This window comes from Octopus bimaculoides, chromosome 25 (assembly GCF_001194135.2).
Source record: "Octopus bimaculoides isolate UCB-OBI-ISO-001 chromosome 25, ASM119413v2, whole genome shotgun sequence".
NCBI classification, from domain to species: Eukaryota; Metazoa; Mollusca; class Cephalopoda; order Octopoda; family Octopodidae; genus Octopus; species Octopus bimaculoides.
In genome coordinates this window covers 29344314-29364741 of record NC_069005.1, presented here as the reverse complement: position 1 = coordinate 29364741, position 20428 = coordinate 29344314, and the positions used below count along the sequence as shown (strand labels likewise).

The 20428-nt window shown below is 32.4% G+C and overlaps 1 protein-coding gene across 10 annotated transcripts in view; it reads left to right on the top strand.

The window, feature by feature from the left end:
• The window catches only part of LOC106871687 (chromodomain-helicase-DNA-binding protein 4), a 75708-nt gene that overhangs the window by 27385 nt on the left and 27895 nt on the right, over nt 1–20428 (top strand). For 7 of the 10 annotated variants that reach the window (XM_014918292.2, XM_014918288.2, XM_014918287.2 and 4 more), the window contains exons 8-23: nt 10415–10522; nt 10983–11063; nt 11420–11619; nt 11813–11953; nt 12935–13058; nt 13839–14030; nt 14133–14269; nt 14524–14725; nt 15234–15355; nt 16085–16258; nt 16845–16983; nt 17086–17217; nt 17945–18062; nt 18218–18342; nt 19048–19279; nt 19789–19806. In XM_014918292.2, coding sequence (XP_014773778.1) covers nt 10415–10522; nt 10983–11063; nt 11420–11619; nt 11813–11953; nt 12935–13058; nt 13839–14030; nt 14133–14269; nt 14524–14725; nt 15234–15355; nt 16085–16258; nt 16845–16983; nt 17086–17217; nt 17945–18062; nt 18218–18342; nt 19048–19279; nt 19789–19806 — 2245 coding nt within the window. Of the gene's footprint in view, nt 1–3512; nt 3555–10414; nt 10523–10982; nt 11064–11419; nt 11620–11812; nt 11954–12934; nt 13059–13838; nt 14031–14132; nt 14270–14523; nt 14726–15233; nt 15356–16084; nt 16259–16844; nt 16984–17085; nt 17218–17944; nt 18063–18217; nt 18343–19047; nt 19280–19788; nt 19807–20428 lie in introns of all 10 variants that reach the window. The other 3 variants (XM_014918293.2, XM_014918291.2, XM_014918290.2) reach the window with 2 other exon arrangements.

Below are 20428 nucleotides of genomic sequence, written 5' to 3'. Positions count from 1 at the left end.
AAAAAAAAAAAAAAAAAAAAATTCTATTTTCTGATTTTTTTTCTCTTTACTCAACATTTATGAAGTTATTCAGGATAGATAATTTCTTAGAAGTTTATTTGCTAATCATTCTCAAACATTTGAGTCTTCAATTTGATTTCAGTTTTTGAAAATAAGTTGTACCAATAAGATCATGCTTTCTTTCACGCACTATTTGTTATAACAATCTTAAATTGCTCTCTTTTACATTAAAAAAAATCCCTTCAGATTTACTTAGACCCATATACTTAAATCATAAGGTCCCACTTTATCCAGCCTTTAAAATTCATTTTTTCTTGAAACTTTAAAATTTTAGAAATATTTAAAGATTCTTAAAAGTTAGTATTTAAAAATAAAATCATGTGGTTTCTTATTGGTTTAATAACATGTAACTAGGATACATTTCCTTAATATTCCTGTGGTTAAGTGTAAGGGTTTGCCATTTGCAAATATTGATTGAGGTTGGCATTTTCCCCAATTTATTATATTACTTAATATTTAAAAAAAAAATGTCACCTATTTCTATTTTTTGCTTTAATTCTGGTCTGTAAGTAATGTTTCTATCTCACAATCAAATAATTATTTAAAAATTTCTCAGTTATATTTTAATGGGGGTTAGTTAAGAATAAATGAAAACGTATATAGTCAGATTGAATGTATTCTTTTTAAACATTTACCCTTTTTATGATTTTGTAGTTAAAGCATTTAGCAAAATTATAGAAGTAAGTTTAAATGTTTTCTATTGTTGGCAGAGGGCAAGGAAAATAATTGAATATGAAATGCTATCTTTCCTCTTTAAAAATTATCATTCCATACAGTTTCATAAAAGAAGCTGTATGGGAGTTTGTTGTTTCTGATAATGAGTTTTTCGTAAACCAAATTCTGTGTTCTTTATGAAACCAAGTGTTAAGATTTTAAAACCTTTCAACTACTATGTTAAATATTCAGATATTTTATCAGTCTCAAATTCATCCTCTTCAGTTAGTTTTGAGCTCTGAAATGTAAAGCAGACTTAGAAAATTTGAACTACTTATGCATAAGCATCGAAGTTGTTTACTGATTTATAATGTTCTTAATTTTTAATTTATTTGTTTTTTTGTATTTCTATTAAATAAATCACTCATAGGCAATTGAAGGGAGGATAGCATTTCAAATCTTCACTGCTTCACTCAATAAGGAAGAATCACTTTATTAATGCAAGAATGAGATAGGTTATATTAAATTCTAGAATCTACTATGTGGTTTTATGTCTCTGTTAAATTTTGAATAGAATGATTCCCATATTCTAATGTACTTCAGAAAAATTGTAGTGAAAGTGAAAAACTTACTTCCTTACATGCCTCAAAGTTTTTTCTTTAGCCTAAATATGAAATATGTTTAGTAAGCTAGATCCAGTATAATGTTTCTCTATAATTCTCCAACAGTGGTGCCCCGGCATGACCACAGCTGTAGAGTTGAAGCAAGTTAAAGAATTATATCACAAATCTTGAGTTTAGCCTCGTTGACTGTACTGATAGAAATTTTGTATCATAGATAATTTTAATTTTCAGAGACTGCCTACTGTAAGTTAGGTGTTACTAGCCACCCAGTTAAGAATCACTAAGATTAATACCATACAAATGCATAAATTCAATTCTAAATGAAAAGGAGATCTAAAAGTGTTCAGAATTTTCCTATTTAAGATCTGTATAATAATTGAAAGTGTAATCACCAAATTATTTCTAAATGAAGCAAAAGTAATTTTTATTAACAAGAATAGTGACTTTTTTCCCCTCTATCCTAACCCTTTAGCCTTCAGATTAGTCTGTCAAATATAATGTTTATTTGTTGACATTAGTTTGATTTAAATCTTGAATCATCTCGTAGCATCAAGATTTCAGTTATGTGGCTATTTATTTTCAGAATGACATTATAGGTTAGGTGTGAAAGGCTGAATCTGGTTAGTTTTGAACATTTGAACAAGGTAGAATATTTGGGTTGGATATGGCTGGTTAAAATGCTAACTGCTTAATAATAATAATAATGATGATAATAATAATAATAATGAAAATGAACTTCTTCATGCAGTGCTCAGATGCACCGCAATACTTGAGATGAAGTAGAAAATAAAATTATAGTTATGAAAATTCAATTTGCTTATTTATCTACATTTCTTAGGGAAACATAAACTTGAATTTGATTTCTTTGATAGTGGACTTAGGCTAGAATTGAAAATTCTAAATTAATCTCTTTTTGGGATTTGGTCTGGATTTCACCAACCTTCCAGAGTCTTGTATATCGTGTATACCTTTGAATATACAATTTCCCACAATGTTGCTGTCTATACATATTTTGATTTTGAAAATAATGCTATTTTTGTAAAATGCCATCAAATGAAAAAGCATTGTGTTAAACCCCTCAATGTCTTTAATAGAACCCTCTACAAATATTGATTTGGGAAAGTTTCACTGAAAGAGTTAACCAAGTTTACAGTTCTGATCTTTTTCAGCTTAAATTAAAGAATACATTGTTGCTGATGCATATTTCAATGTAGATTAAAGGGCTGTAATTTCTAAAAGTAAGGCTAAAGTGTACTAAAGACAATCGAAACATTTTTGGATGGTCTCTTATCATGTTAAAATAGTTCTGTTAATTCAATGGTTACATAATTTTTGCTATCAAACTAGCATCATTTTCCAAAAATCTTCCTGGGGAAATTATTTATATCAATGTTTTACAGTTTTTATGGAATAATAATTTTAATTAAACTTTATTCGTCAGCAATTTACTTCTACCATAGTGTTTATTATCTGTGGTTATAAAAAGCTTTTATATTTTGATAGATTTACAATTCCAGTATTTGTACAGTATAAGGTTTTTCCCTGGTCTAAAGATCAACCATTTGTTTAATGTTTTGGATTTAAATATAGTATTTCAATATTAATAAAAAAAATTTTTTCAATATTAATAAAAACCATTTTAGCTCATTTTAAGAATAAAGATATTTGACATTAATGATTTCAGATTTTAATGTCAGAGACCTATTCTTCTTGTAACATCAAATTTCCTATTTTTGAATATAATTTTTTAAAAATTTAGTTAGTTAATTCAGTGATAAGTAGATAGCTTTAGTTTATATTTTAAACCGGAATAGAACTTAGTATTTACTCAACACTGACCCCTTTCGTGTATTATTTCCCCCTTTTTGTGTTTTATTGCTTGCTTTTTCAAAACTTTTAAGTTGCAATTGCAATCCCATTTTCATTTTCACTCGTAAAGAATAGAATCAAGCTTTCACATTAAATTACTGTAGATCAGTTAATTTTCAAAAACTAAGATAAAATTAAAAAAGAAAAAAAAAACCAAACAAAAAAATGCAAATGAGAAGGTATAAAAGGAAAAACCAATGAAAAATACTGATTTAAATCGTATTTATCAACGGGGAAAACTGTCTTACCTTATGCCGAGGCCTGATAACGTCGTTAAACCTATGATGGACCTTCTTATTTTTTCAGAACCAAACACCAAGCGAGGGGGAAGTGGGTCCAGTTATTGAAGTGAGTACATAATAGTCTGCTGGCCATTTTTGGCTTGCTGATTTGTTTTAGTTAAAATGTTAATGATGAATGCCAATAGGACTTGAACGGGTGGACATAAATGTAGGCAATTTATTTAATGATTCCAGGTTATTTCATTTTGGTAACATTGTATTAAATGATATTCTATAAATAGTAGTTGACATATTCTGTAATTGCTTTAATTAGTTTTCTAGCTTGAGAAAGTGATTGCCATCATTGTAGTCTTAGGGTCTTTATATATATAATATAATATATATATATATATATATCCATATCCATCCTAACTCTACATTTCATTTATCATTTGAATTGTATACCTAGCACACAGTGAATTCTTATTTACATGGGTTTTTGGACACACACACACACACATACATGCGCGCACACACACACACACACACACACACACACACACACACACACACACACACACAACTTTTCTCTCTTTTTTTCTTTCCTTCTGTTGAAAATTTTTTCTTAAATCGTAAGTTATTTTTCTCTTGAACATTGAAGGAGGTTTCTTGGCTGCTATGTGAATACTGATATGTTTTATTTAGTTATTACGGAAAAAAATTTAGTAATATCCTAACAATGTTTTAAGGTCTGTCATATTCAAAGTTATTTCAAGTCAACTGGAAAGAAAAAAGTGAATGAAAATATCTGGTTTTACCTATGCTGTAGTGGTTGTGTAAATTTTCAGTAATGTTCTGTATGGTGTGTGTGAATAGGAGAGAGAAAGGTTTCATTTAATGTGATTGACAATAATTTAAGTATTCTGAGATGGATTGAGCATGTTAATTTCTATAAAGGAAAGCCAAGATAGATATGATCTTTTAGCTTATATGAATAAAATTGTCTCCTCTTAGGTATATTACTTCCTTGATGAAATAAAGAAAAATCAAATAAAAGTTGAATAGAATAATCAACTTGTCAAATTAGATTAAGATGTTATATTAAGAGAGAAAGCTTAAGATTTATATGAGACACTTAATTGGTGAGTCAGGCCTTTACTTTTAATGGGTCAAAATGAAACTCCAAATCCTTACACTACTGTCAAATTGTTTTCCATAGGTTTGTCAAAATGCCCCCCCCCTCCCTTTATTACTCTTTGCTAGGTTTGACTGTGCTGCATCTTTCTCAATTGCCAGTTTTATTTTGTATCTATGTCCAAGGAAATTCCACCATCGTACCAGAAGAGTATTATAGTTTGGAGGCAAGATTGGTCTAGGTGTAATAGAATGTTTTTGATGAACTACTGTATACTAAGAGGATAGGGCTGTTCCAGAGTATATCAATCCTTAACAATGAAGGAACGCACCAGATATTTGGATGCCCAGTCTGTGGACTCAACATAGTGGTTGAAAGATGGTGGGGTGGTAAGAGTTGATGACTTACAACAATCACAATGAGGGTCAGTGAAACACATTTGTCAGTTTTGCATATAAACAGTTTTGCAATGTCAGTGTAGAAAATATGTAGATTATTACGGCTGAACATATTGTAGGGTGTTTTTATAATAACAGTTGCTTGTATCTAATATATATTCATCGGTTATTTCTTCTCAAATGCAGATTTAGACTTTTGCTCGCTATGAAAACTTTATTGCTCTTAACCCTTTAGCACTCAGACTTTTCTGTCAAATGTAATGTTTATTTATTCACATTGTTTTGAATTAATCTTTTCATTGTTTTGTGGCTTCAAGATTTTTGATAAAGGGATTGTTTATTTTTTACAATGACATTGTAGGGTAGGTGTGATATGTTGAATCTGCCCAATTTGAACACGAGGCAGAATATTTTGGCTGGATATGGCTGGTTTTAATGTTAAAGGATTGTTTTTCAATTTATCTTTGGTAAAATATGAGTAAAAATATATTTGAATTTTTACTTGGTCTAAGTAGGTAGTGTAAGCATATTTATTGGAATAGTGTCTGCCATATATACATACATATATATATATATATATATATATATATATATATATATATATATGCATATATACATTTTTCTTTTGCTGTATGATGGAAAGAAAATGAGTCTTTTAATCTTAGGTTTACTATTTTTGCACTATAGCTTCATTTGTTTGCATAGTACAAGTTTATGCTTTTAATTTTATAATTCTGTTTGCTAATATTAATTGGGAGTGACCATTCATTATAATAATATTGATCATCACTGTTTAATTAATGTAATAGGCAATTCTGTTTTGTGTACATGGTATACAAACTAATCTGCTTTCTATGCACATTAACATCAACTTTGTTTATTCACTGGGATAATGAAATGCATTACAACCTGCAAAGTACAAAAAAACGTTGGTTTTATTTCTAATGAAGAAGTGGTATTTCACCGTAAATGACTGTTTGTGTTAATATTCAATTTAGAGGTTAAATTTTTTAGCTAACCTTGAGCGGTGGGAATCTTCTGAAGGTGGTGTTCAGCTCACAATAAGTTATTTATTTGTTAATTAGATGGATTACTATTCCTTTCCTGATATAATGATGCTTGCTTTGTGTAGCTAGTATGCATGCCAATGGCATTCTATGGTTTAAATCACAACTATTTCTGGAAGGATTTTCCGTCATTGGAATTGCTGAAAAATTTGATTTTTGCACTGTCTTTTTCATTCAATATCATTTCCTATTTAAATTTCCAGCAATATACAAATTCTGTATTTTATAACCTGAAACACCCCTAAATCTTTCTCCTCCATGCACACACTCTAATCGACAAGCATACAAGACTGGAAACATGCTTCTAATTTTGCATGTAATATGCTGACCCCACCCACAGAAAACAAAACAAAAAACACCCCACATGAGTCTTCTTGGAAATAGTATTTGAATTGCCCAAATGTTTATTTGGTTGACAGTACACTGAATTTAGACTGGTTTCTCTGGTAGGCTGTTTTAATCACCGTAACCATTGCAGTGCAGCAGTTTTAGTGGCAGCATGCAGAGCTCCATATTTTCTGACTTGCATGCTTGTTGTTCAAACTTCATACATCACTGTGTAGAAAGAAAACTCTCCTTTTGGTTGTTATTAATTATAATCTGCTTCCGTCAGCTGCAGGTATCCAGATTTTATCTCTCTTGTAAATTGGCATGAATTCCAGTTCAAATAATGTTCCTATATAATAGTGAACATTGTCTTTTTGCAGTTCAGTCAATTTGAAGAAGGAATCCTAAATATTTTGGGTTAATATTCCGTGGTACTTGAATTAATTTATCACTTAGCAATGTTTTGTTGAGGAGAGCTGCTGAAGTATCCTGTCGTTTTTATGAATACACTTTTGCTATAGAAACCGCTTATTAACCTGTGCACCTTCATATATAAAAGAAGAAATAGGTGTTCAAAAGGAATTTAATGCTTTATTTATTATTGTTATTATTACTTTTTTGTTGTAAAAGTGCTACATCATTAAATTGCTCATTAATTCCTGATCCCGGCAGCTGTTGCTTTTTGTGATAGCTGTGGTTTCCTTCCCACTTTGTGACGGAAGGACTTACAGAAACTGGTAGGTGGGATGTTTTATTTTTCAATTAAGGCTTTCTGTCATGCTTTGTTGTTTTTTTTTATTAATCAATTGAATAAATTTTCCATTTGATATTTTATTTAATTCTCAGTGTGGCACATTTAATGATTTTTCACTTTGAAATTGGTAAGTTTACATGAAGTTGACATTTGGAACTTTCTTTAAAAAAACCCCAAAAAAACCATGATATATAATTATTGTAATGAAATAAAGCAAAATGTTCACTTTGAAGTTCATTTTTGGTAATGTATTTATAAGCTGTTCATTTTTATGTATTTATAAACTGGCTTACATAATGTTTCAGATTTTAAGAGTTTTAAGTTTTTTCCTGCCTTTCTTTCTTCCAAAGCCAAATTGGGAATATTACTTAATTTCTTTTCTTTTGTGCAGCATTGGCTTAATTTTGGAATTGTCAAGAATATGTTCATTTTAATTTTACAGTTTTGTGTAACTATTAATTGTAGATAATTTTTCTAGCTGTCACAAAATTTGATACATCTGTTTATGCAGTTACTTTATATATTCTGTATTGTGAAATTAAATGCTCTTTTAATTTACATTCACATGGTTGTATCTCTCTTTTTTTTTTTTTATCTCTTTAAATTAAACTAAACTGCTCTCGTTGTTTCTGTTGACACCCACTCTCTCTCTTTTACATTCAAAGCAAGCAATAGCACTTTTTCTTCTATTAATACTTCAAATTACACAAGAGAAACATATTCTATTCTTATTTTTATTAAACTGTTGGAACATTTCTAATTTTTAGACGTTTCATTTATACTGACCACTTCTCTACCTTCAAAATTTCAGCTTATATTGCTAGGCTCTAGTTAAAATAAACGTATTCTCTTCTGTTGATTCTTATTCACCACCATTTAAACTGATGCCTAATACTTAACTGTTTCTGGTTTATTTTTCTGTTGTATCACCTAGAGATGGTAGTGCATTGAACTGAAAGCTTTAGTTGAAAATATAATTACTTGCATGTTTTTTCATTGAAGAGCAACTTAGGTATGATGTAAGTTGAATACACATTTTATATACATCGCTGTGTACATACAAAGTTGGCTTTGCAGTAACATGGTTTTGGGTTCACTCCTACATCATGGCATCTTGGTTAGGTGTCTTCTATTATAGCTTTGGACTGATTCCTTATCTGCGGAATTGGTTGACAGAGACAGAAAGGAAGCCTCTGTCTGTGTGTGTGTGTGTGTGTGTATGTGTCTGGGTACATGTGTCCCCATTGACAACATTTGAGTGGAAAGTAAATGTCGAATGAATCAGTGAAATGAGTATACTTGACCTGAAGAAGAAAAAAAAAAACAGTCGAGGGTTGGTTGTTTCAATGTAGAGTATTGTAATACCGCCATCACTCAACTGCTGGGGAAAAAAACACCAAACCATCTACCAAGCCTCACTGGTTGTGCTGGTCAATTTAGATGGAAAACCCATATTAACCCATTAAATTCTCACATTATCCATATTCTGATAATCTTGACACTGTAGAAAAAATACATAAAGGCAAATTAATATTTTTGTGTTTAATTAGTTTCAGTGGAGTTTTTACAATTCAAAAAAATTTTGTTCATACGTACATGTTTGTCTATCTATCAGAAACGCAGAAAAAGTCTTGTGAATTCCAGCTGTCCATGGTTTCCTGGCTGAAATATTCAAACTTTACATCAAATGCAGTTACTAAACTGTCTTGTGTACATTACAAGCTTGAAAAATAGTGAAATTTAATATTTCGCCCAGAAACCCTGGGCAACTGAATTTTACAAGACTTTTTGTATGTTTTTCATTTATAATAATACCTTCACTCTCTCTACTGATACAGTGCTTTACTGCTTGTTGAACTTCATAGCACAAGAACACACACACACACACACATGTGCATGCGTGGATATGTGCAAAGTAGTTTTCTTTCAGGCTGCAGGATCTATGTTATAACCTTTTGAAATCTGAAACATTATTGTTCCCCAGTGTTTGTAAAATGAAAGTGTAAAGTTTTATTTGAAATAATTTTGGTTTAATGTCTTCATGAAAACTTATGCTCATTTATCAGACGTGCTTTAGTTGATTTTTATGTATGTTAATAAAATCGCTGAGAAATGATTACTTCTGCAGGTAAGTAATTACATAACTTGTTGGTATTCATTAAACACTTCTACACTCCAATCTTTTTTTTTTTTTTTGTCTTGGTATTTAATTTCAAGTAAGCAACTATAAGCTGTTAACACAATTTCTATAATATTGTAAAGAATATCAATAAATTCTGTTATATCAACTTATTAGGGTATTGGTTTAAAAAAATATGAATTCAGTATTGCTATTAACAAAGCTATGTTTTACCTCTCTGTCCAACTGACTAATTATTGGAATAGAGAGGTAGTTTGGTGAGAAACAGTAGCCTTACCAAACATGCAAATGATTATATCAGGGATATGAGTTTGTGAATGGATGTGAAAATGAGTTGGTTTTATATATATATATGTGTGTGTGTGTATGTATAGAAAATATACTAGCTATGTGGAAATAGTGATGGGAATTATTATTCCCAGTAACTGAGTAACTGGCATTAAGTATATTTACTATATGTTTACTGCATTTCCTCATAGATATAGGGTATTGACAACATCCTTGTTGATAACCAAAGTATGATGGATATGAGTTGACATTTTTTGGTGTGTGTGTGAGGGAGGGAGGTGTATTTAATATTTGGTACTGTACTATTTTGAGTTCAAAATTTTTTAGCATTAATTCTGTGGTTAATGGCTTCTCATGGTGTGTTGAAGAATGATTTTATGGTCTTTGCATAAGAAGTCCTAAATGATAACAGAAAATGGTGTTTATGATAGGAATGATGGAAATTTAAGTGGTAATTTTTGATGTGTAGTTCCTCATTGAATATTTTGTTAATCAGTAAATGTTAGAACTACTATGAAAACTGTAACCAATTGGTTTAAATGTACCGAGTTGGTTAGTTTAAGAGATTCAGTAGTGTAAACTTTCAATGTAGGTTCTTCAGATACAAATGATAAAACAAGTAAACTCATAAGTAACAAATGAAAAAGAAGAAAAAAAAACTACAATTGGTGGCAATCACTTTCTCAGTTTTTTCTGTAATTTTTAATAAAATTTTGTAGCGTGACACTTATTAGATGGCATTTGGTAATTTATATTGAACCTTCTCTAAGTGTGAAATGAAGTCTGTGTGCATGTATGTGTGAGTAAAAGGGAATGAAAATGTGTATATTTATATATTGACTTGTTTTTAATGCCTGTTAATCTTTCCCTTTTTTTAGTGTGAACCTCTTAAAGGAAAGGTTCACAAAATTCTCACTTGGAGATGGTCAGAGCCACCAAAATCTGCAGAGGACGAGCTGGATCATACACATAATGAGAAAAAATTGGTGAATATATTTTCATGCTCATTAATCTAAGCCTTAGTTTGTTTACTGTAATATTGTCTTCAACATGTCACCACTTCTGTAGGTGTGAAAAGGAAGAGCATTAGTTCTGCTGGTGAAACCAGCACACCAATAACTGTGATCTTGACCGTCTCTTTCCTTTTTATTGTTTCTTCTTTAAACATTTGAGTTAGTAGCACTAAGGTGGGTACACTCCACAAGATAGACTGCTCAGGAGGTCTTTGTCTTTCTTTTTTAAGGTGATCAAGTGCTGCTTCTTGCATTAAAGTCTTGAAATAGTTGTACTTTTTCCAGCTCAGAAATATAGCAAATACTTCACAAGTTATCAAATTTACCATATTATTTTATCAACTGAAGTGATTCATGAGGAAATGCTTTAAACTTTTTGTTTTTGATTTCCTGTCAGCATGTTAATTTTTTTTTTTCCTTTATTTTCTTCCAGGAACACAAACCCACTCGTGAATTTTTCATCAAATGGCAAGATATGTCTTACTGGCATTGTAGTTGGATTCTAGAACTGCAGGTAACGTAGAGAATTTCAGTTTTTTTATTCTTCCATAACTGGTAGAAATAACATTGCTCTCCTGGATTTGCATCATATTTCATTTCTATATGTTTAGCTTTTTGATAAATATTTTTAATTTCAAATCACATCAAGGTTGACTCAAATTTTCTAAAAAAAATAGTTTGTGTTATCAATAAAATTTTCATTAATTATAATTAATCAGGAAGGGGAGTGCCTTAGACCTTTGCAGGTCTCCCTGCCAGATGGGTGAGATTGGTGGGGCCAGTGCCCAGCATAAATCTCTGCTTGTCTATGTCACTTTCTCTTCTTGAAAAGAATTTCTAATTTATTGGTATTTCATATTGCATTTTCAGCTTGATGTGTATCACCCAGCCATGTATCGAAACTACATGCGTAAAAATGACATGGATGAACCACCCCCTCTTGAAGACGGCAGCAGTTATGGTCAGAAGGATCGGTCAAACTTTGATAACATTGAAAACCTTGAAGAAAGGTTTTATCGGTATGGTGTGCGACCAGAATGGTTGCAAATCCATCGAGCTATTAACCACAAGTGCGTTGTTCTTCTGTTATAGTATTATATATCCTTTCTTTCACTCTAAAACCCACAATTAAAAATATTTGTACTCATTCATGCATAAACACTTAATTTGCCCACACACACACACACACACACACTTGGTTTCTCTCTCTCTCTCTCTCTCTCTCATATAAATATACTGAAATCTCGTGTGGTTTTTGAACAGGGTTACAAGAGATGGGAAAGTATGGTACTTAATGAAATGGAGAGATTTACCTTATGACCAGTCAACATGGGAATGTGAAGACACACTCAAGGACTTGAACCTTGACTGGAAGAAATACGTTGATGATTACGAAAACTTAAGGTATTTAATTCCTCTCACTTCTCTTTCCTCTCAGTGCACTTAAATGATTTCCATCTTCCTTGTAAAAAGAAGATGCAACTTATACTATTAGTAGATATTTGTACCTTGATTTTGTGTATATATGTCTTATACTCCTGTCCCATTTCAAGAATTGCTAGCACTTGTGGGGTCCCCCCTGCAGGAAAATTGCTCACAAGGTCCATGTGTCCTGCCTTTTTAAGGCAAGTAAGTTCAAATAGTGCTGCTTATTGCATTAAACTCTAAAACAGTTGTACTTTTTCTAGTTCAGAAATATAGCAAATATTTCACAATCTTACCAAATTTAACCCTCAAAGATGTCTCTTTAAATAGGTTAAACTGTCCACATTGTCTTTTGTTTCCTCTTTGACTCCCTAAAGTTCATTAGTTTCTTATTTCTGCATTATTTAAAACACTATATTGGCATTTATGGCAAGCAAAATAATGTGTGTTTTGTCAGCTTTTCCTAAATAGAAGATTGCAGAATCAATTGTGCATTACACAAAATATCCTAATACTTGTTTACCTGCCTTTATGTTGTGTATTAAAATGTGGCTGGAGTTGGCCAGCTCCTGTCAAACCGTCCAACCCATGCCATGGAAGGTGGATGTTAAATGATGATCATGATTATGGTTCATCTTTTGGCATTTGGTTAACATCAGTCTACAAGTACTGATTTGATTTCCATTGACTATGCCATTAAAAACTGTGCCCCAAACAGTTGATTGACTGAAACCAATTAACAAAAACATTAAATCAGTTAAGACAGTTTACCAGCGAGTCCTTGCCAGTTTTGATCAGTGCTCCGTTGTCTGAGTTTTATTGAACATTTTGATGAGAGATTGATAAAGTACCTTGTTGGTGGGGTGTCAGTCACAATTTTCACTGTTTGTGTGTGTTTTAATTTTTGTATTGTTTATTTTCAATTCTGCTTTATTTACATGCAAAATATCCTTTTTCCAGAAATATGATGTACGGAGGTGGTGGGGTCGATAAAAAGAAATCAAAAGTAAAGGGGAAAAAAATGAAAGATGGACGAGAATCGGATAATGTTTCTCGTACGCCACCCCTCTATCCTACTTCTGATGTAAGTAGCATATCGTTTCTGTATTTTCATTTTGGTACTTCTCTTTGTATACATGTCAGTAGAGGTACATAAAATATAGAATTTGTGGTTATTAATTTTAATGATAGTTTTCAAGAGATACATTGCTGTGATCCATATCAGTTCTTATTCAATGTAGTTCCCTGTCTAGACACATCACGTGATCATACCTTGCTCATGTTCTAGCTTTGGCATAGTGTCTATGAGTGGGATGTCTTTTACAACATGATCCACTTTACAGTGTGTGCTGAGTGCTTTTTATTGTGGCCCCAAGGCAGGGAGCTTGCCATGTCTTTGGTAGGTCTAAAGGCTTGCCTTGGCCCTATGTTATCTCTGTTCCTGCACTAACCACTTTACATTGTGCTAGGTGCACTTTATCATGGCTACAGCACTAGCAAGGTTGTCTTGTTTCCAGCAGCTACAGTCACTACTACTATGTCCAAGTGATTTTGTCATTGTATTAGTTTTATATGTAAAGTTATAAAGCTAGGCCTATTTGTGAGTATGCACAGCTTAAACAGGTCAAAGTATAATGTAAAAGAGGCCCCTTTCAAATCTGTTGAACATCAGGAAGTTTGGTATGAATATAAATAACACTAGAGAATTTAAACTGGCCATATCCGGTCAAAATATTCTACATGTTCTCTGTTCAAGCTGGTGAGATTTGGCCTCACAGCAACCCTACAATATCATTATAAAACTTGTTTCTTCGAACTTTTCTTTTCAGAGTTACTGAAGTTTTTCTCTCCTCTTATTTTCCAGCTCCGCAAAAAACTAGACATTCAGGCAGACTACATAGACTCTACTGGTGGTACTCTACATGGCTATCAGCTAGAAGGCTTGAACTGGTTACGCTACTCTTGGGCCAATGGCACAGACACCATATTAGCTGATGAAATGGGTCTTGGCAAAACCATTCAAACCATTACATTCCTCTATTCATTATTTAAAGAGGTAAGGCCATCGTTTAATGTATTTTACAAACAATAGACTTGTAGTAATCAGCAGGACAAGGATTTAATTTTTTTCTTTTCTTTTTCTTTTTAAAAACTGTAGGGCCATTCAAGAGGTCCTTTCCTTGTAAGTGCCCCACTTTCAACAATCATCAATTGGGAAAGAGAGTTTGAGTTCTGGGCACCTGAATTGTATGTTGTTACATATGTCGGAGACAAGGATAGTCGGGCAGTTATTCGGTAAGTCATTTCTCTGCTTTGTTGATTTTCTGCAACAGAAATTGTCCTCCAAGTTTTCTTCTAACCCTTACATTTAACTATGCATATTTCTTTTTAACCCTTTAGTCACACACATTCTGTTAGTTTGTGAGGTTTCTGTTCATTTCCTTGATTTTCTGCCACAGAAATTGTTCTCTAATTTTCTTTTAACCATACGTCTTTTAATTATATTTTTTTATTCCTTTCATCATACATGCTCTGTTTGTTTGTTTCAGAGAACACGAATTTTCGTTTGATGAAGGAGCCATCCGGGGTGGTAGCAAAGCCTGCAAAATGAAGCAAGGTTATAATGTCAAATTCCATGTTTTACTAACTTCTTACGAGTTGGTTAGTATTGATCAAGCTACTCTAGGATCAGTTGAATGGGGCGTTCTGGTAGTCGACGAAGCTCACCGATTGAAAAACAATCAATCGAAGGTCAGTTATTGATGAAATCATCTAAATGTTTCTGATTTGTTAAGATTTCTTTTCCAACTATTAACCTTTATCTTTAGAGATAAGATTTTTGGCCGTGTGGATAAGTCCACTTGGTGTTCATGTGGTTTCAGTACCCACTGTGTGATACTTTGTCAAACCACTGCTTGGGGAGTAAATTTAGTAGATGGAACCCACCGGAGCCTGTATGTGTGTGTGTGTGAATGTTGACAAACCCACGGCTTCACTTGATTGAAACAGTGAATAATGTTTATATTCCTTGTTAATATTGTGATGGTTCCGTTTTGTACTTTTGAAAAACTTACAGAATATGAAATCTTTTTGTTGAGAAACCGGTACCTGTTGGTGACAGGGTGAGCACCCAGCTGTAAAATCTGCCTTAAATATATATCTCTGTCCAAGAGACATATATTTGAATGGCAAAATGAGTGAATCAGCAAGTGTGTACACAGAACTTTCATTAATGTTTTTTGTTTTGTTTTTCTTCCAGTTTTTCCGAGTCTTAAGTGCATACAAAATTGGCTACAAGCTACTACTAACAGGAACACCATTACAGAACAACTTGGAAGAACTTTTCCATCTATTGAACTTCATGAGCCCCGAAAACTTCAAGTAAATTTTCTTAACATCTTTTTAGCATTCACTTATGGTTTTCTCTTTTTTTTCTTTTGAATTATTCTCGGGATGTTAGAAAAATAAAATCAGGAAACAAAACTTAGATAGCCTTTTCACTTTTTGTTGAATTTAGGAATTGACAAGTTTTAAAGAGACTTTTCTGGTGTTGTTGATAAATTTAATGAAATTGATAGATATGGACATACAAACATGACGAATAGTTTTTACCCTGGCCTTTATGCAGCCTATTCCTTATGAAGTTTACAAGCAAAACAGTTACTCAGATCAGAAACAATATATCCTGGGATTGACATTTCCCTTTTGTTTCACATATAAGTTAAGATTGTATGTCATCTCCAAAATCTTGGTTATTTTACAAAGAAAATTTCTATAAAAAGGCTGGAAGAAATAGCAAAAATTGGAACGACATGTGAGCTTGATATTAAGGAATATTGCAAAATATGGCAGAAAGGATTAAAACTTTTCCCTTACATTAGAGTTCATAAAACAAATGTAATCAGAGGGCTTTTATTTGTGTGATTTCAGGCTGTATAGGACTGCCAGACAGATATGGTTTGTGGATTGTTAAGAAGTTAGATGAGTGTTGTGAAGGCATATAGTTTGACCAGGCCTAATTATCTCATTATGCCTTTTTCAGTAAAATCATAAATTGTTGTATCCTTGTTATCATGTCATATCAGTTTTATTTTTCTTGTGTGATTGCAGCGATCTTCAAGGTTTTTTGGATGAATTTGCTGATTTATCTAAGGAAGAACAAGTGAAAAAATTGCACGACTTACTTGGTCCCCATTTACTTCGACGCCTTAAAGCTGATGTACTGAAAGGTATTCCAGCAAAGAGTGAGTTTATTGTGCGTGTGGAGCTGAGCAACATGCAGAAGTAAGTAGGAACATCACTCGATCTTCTTGATTTAATAATTATGATATAACTTAGATTATTATACAAGTAAAAAATTTGTAAAAGCTGCTTTATGGAGAGAAAATAGTCAGCTTATTCTGTATTCTTCTTATCATTGTTTGTGATTCCTGTGTGACAAAAATTACAAATGATGATAAGAATTCAGATTAAAGAGATAAGAATCTCTTATGTCATTAGTGCGGTTGGCTTATCAAGTTTGTCTTTGATTTAAATAATCTCTCAGAATAGAGACTAATGTCTACAGATCTGTTTTGGCTTTGTTGGAAGACAAAAAAAGCTTAGATTGTTGTAGTCTAAACTTGATAATTTTTGCAATAAGAATCAAAAACACTACTTAATTTTAATTTACTTCTGTTTTGTAGTAAATCTGTCATAAATTTAGATTTGTTTATAGCTGTTTAGACATGACACTTTTACCAGTTGTCTTTGAAAATAAGCAAGGAGTAAGTTATAGATTATCAAATAAGTCAGCACATTATACATTTAGAACTCATCTGTTTCAGAGAATCTGATTTTACACTGGATTTTTGTTTTCTACTTTCTACAGAAAATACTACAAATATATTCTTACTCGAAATTTTGAGGCTCTTAATTCAAAAGGCGGGAATCAAGTATCTCTGCTGAACATCATGATGGATTTGAAGAAATGTTGCAACCACCCCTATCTCTTCCCTATAGCATCTGCTGTAAGTAAACACAAGTGCCTTATTAGAATTACTGTTGTGTATAATTTTTGCATATCTATGAGCTGTTTCTGATTTTGAATTTTTTCCTCTCTTGCTTTTTAGGAAGCGCCCAGATTACCAAATGGTGCTTTTGAAGGGAACAGTTTGACAAAAGCATGTGGCAAATTAGAATTGCTGCAAAATATGCTTCGTTTACTGAAAGATGGCGGACACAGAGTGCTGATCTTTTCTCAGGTAAATATTTTGAAATTGTATTAATTAATATATTTCAGTATCTATATTTCTTGATAGTATTGTTTTTGTTGTAGTTTACTAGAAAATCAAAGCCAGAATTAGATTACTTTTGTTTGACTTATGTGTTCAAAGATACACAAATTTATTATTCAATCAGAAAAATCTTTTCTACACTAACCTTGCAAATTATCTAATGTATAGACATGTTATTTATAATGCAGCAATTTTACTAGTAATCATTTGGCTAATTGATTGTTGTAGATTTTGTTATTTCAAATTACTCTCTCTCAGACTGAAATTTAATGAAAATAAGATATCGATAGGTCTATGGCTTCCTTGCTGATTTGATTAAATAATGCTACAACTGTTCTCATAGGTGTTTCACTTTTGGGCAGATATTCTGCTCTTGCATAGCTTAGAATACATGTAAAATATAGTTTTACCAGGAAAAAGATGCGGAAACTATTTCTTGCTTTTCAATTTTGAAGTGTATCAAAGTATATTGTAGAAGTGCCTAGGTTTGCAGAAATTTTCACACCTTGTAGTTGTGGATAGGTGGAGAAAACTTGATTGTAGGTTTGTGAGAAATAAGAAAATCTTACGAAAAGTTAAGGAAATATGAAATGTGAAAGACTGCTTTTGAATGTTTTCCAGAAGATTTGCTAGTCATATATGATCAGTCAGCTGTTGACTAATAACATTTCTAATATTGTGAAAATTATTTTAGATGACCAAGATGTTGGACATTCTGGAAGATTTTTTGGAATTTGAAGGCTACAAATATGAAAGAATTGATGGCGGAATTACTGGATCGCAACGCCAGGACGCTATCGACAGATTTAATGGTAAATGCAGAACTAAACTAGCTCTTTGTTGAAATATCTGCATACAAGATTTGAATATTCTAATGGTTGCAAACTTAATTGCTTTAGATGAAGATTGTTAATTATAGAGACATTATTATATTTTATATTCATCTCTCCTTTTTCTTGTTGCACAGCTCCTGGAGCCCCTCAATTTTGTTTCTTGTTATCTACACGTGCTGGTGGATTGGGTATCAACTTGGCATCAGCAGACACAGTTATCATTTATGATTCAGACTGGAATCCTCATAATGATATTCAGGTAAACCTCCCTGTCTGTTGCTCTCTCATTGTCTCTGTGTCTCCAAGCTGTTTGAAACATTTTCTATTATGCAAAATGAAATGTTTATTCAATCAACATATAATTCTGAATTGAAATCTTACATAATTATAATATTTGCATGATTTTATTATCTATTTACCTAACTGAGCCTGGGCAGTAACACATTTTATGGAGGGCTCTAGTAAACAATTGTTCTTAAGTGTCTCACAGTATCTAAATATAAACGAAATCTTGTACAAGAAATTTCTTAATCACCTTCTCTCTTTTGCAACTGAGGTAGTCATGTATCTCTTCTACAGCAAGACACTCTGTCGTATTTTAACTTCTCATCACCTGGCACATAGCCATCAATATCCGCCCCCAGTTGAAGGGGTTGTTTGTCTTGCAAGTTAGTTGGTGACATCATTGGTGCTGCTGCCTTGTAAAAAGCACCCAATACACTCTGTAAAAGTGGTTGGCATTAGAAGGTCATCCAGCTGTAGAAACCATGCCTAAGTAGACATTGGGGCTTGGTGCAGTCCTCTGGCTTGCCAGATCCTGTCGAATCATCCAACCTATTCAGCATGGAAAATGGACATTAGATGATGATGATGATTTTCATATATTAGCTTCCTAGGGTCTGTGTTTGTTTGCTGGTACTTTGAAACTAAATATATATTCCTTTTCCCTGCCCTTTGTTTATAGGCATTCAGTCGAGCTCATCGGATTGGTCAAGCTAACAAAGTTATGATCTACCGTTTTGTAACCAGAGCTTCAGTTGAAGAAAGAATTACTCAGGTGGCTAAAAAGAAAATGATGCTTACTCACTTGGTTGTACGTCCAGGACTTGGCAACAAAGGAGGAACTATGTCAAAGCAGGAACTTGATGATATCTTGAAATTTGGTACTGAAGAACTTTTCAAGGAAAATGGTGAAAGTGGGTGTTTCGTTTTTAATCGAAACTAACCAAAAATTATAATATATGTTTATATATCTATATATATATATGTTTATATCTGAAAATTACATGCCAGTATGTGTATATATATATATTTTGTTATTGAAAGTTATAGTGCATGGATAACCTTTATCAACTGTTGTTATGCAATGTCATTGTTTGAATTTGATAGATAAGAAAACTGCAAGGAACTTGATCACCTGTTGTAAGAATTTAAAATGAATACATCATGCTTGAATCTCAAAAAGCTTCATGAATGATTTCACATACAATCTGCCATTGGGATTGTTTCTGGTCCTTCTTATTAGATACAAACCAAGTGTATTTCACTAGTTCTAAGGAACAAGATTATTTCTAGACGTTTACATGTACCCAATCATTTTCTATTTCTTTTCCTCTGTTTCTCTCTCTCTACCTCTCTCTCTCTCTCTCATTTTTTCCCTCCATAACAATCGTAATTCACCAAACACCTTGTCACTTTGTTTCAGACTCTGACTGGTCATGCTGTGAGTATTAACCACTTCACTATTTTTTTTCCAAATTAATCAACCAGGCATGTCCTTTGGTGCCTTCTCGTAAAGAATCTCTTCAGATAGACTCTTGTGAATAGATCTTAGCAATTTGTTTATAAAGCGTTTTTTCCATGTCAGTGTTTCTTGCTTTATTGCCACTAGTCTGTTGTAGATGTGAATGGTTAACGTTGAATCTGCTACAAGTTTCACTGTTGGTGTGCTATCCCCCTGGTTTTGATGGTATGCCAACCGTAAGCATATTTCTACATGGGAGCATTTTTATTAATGCTGCTGCTGACTGACTGAAGTTACAAGAAGTATTAGAACTTGAAAAAAAAAAACAAATGGAAGAATGCATTCACCTATGGCTTTACTATTTTCACATTAGTCTGCAAATTATTCTATATTGTTTATCACTTTGATAAACAGCTTCTGCGGATCAATTTTCTTCCATGTTTTAATAGTTTGGTTTGAGCATGACCGATGCTTTCTGTAGTATTCTTATTGAGTGGTTCCAAATTAGTTGTCTTAAATTCCATTGTATGCTCTGGCTGGATGAGAAATCAGATGTAAAATTTGCTAGTTGAAGAGTTTTTGTATGGAAGCAATCTTTAGT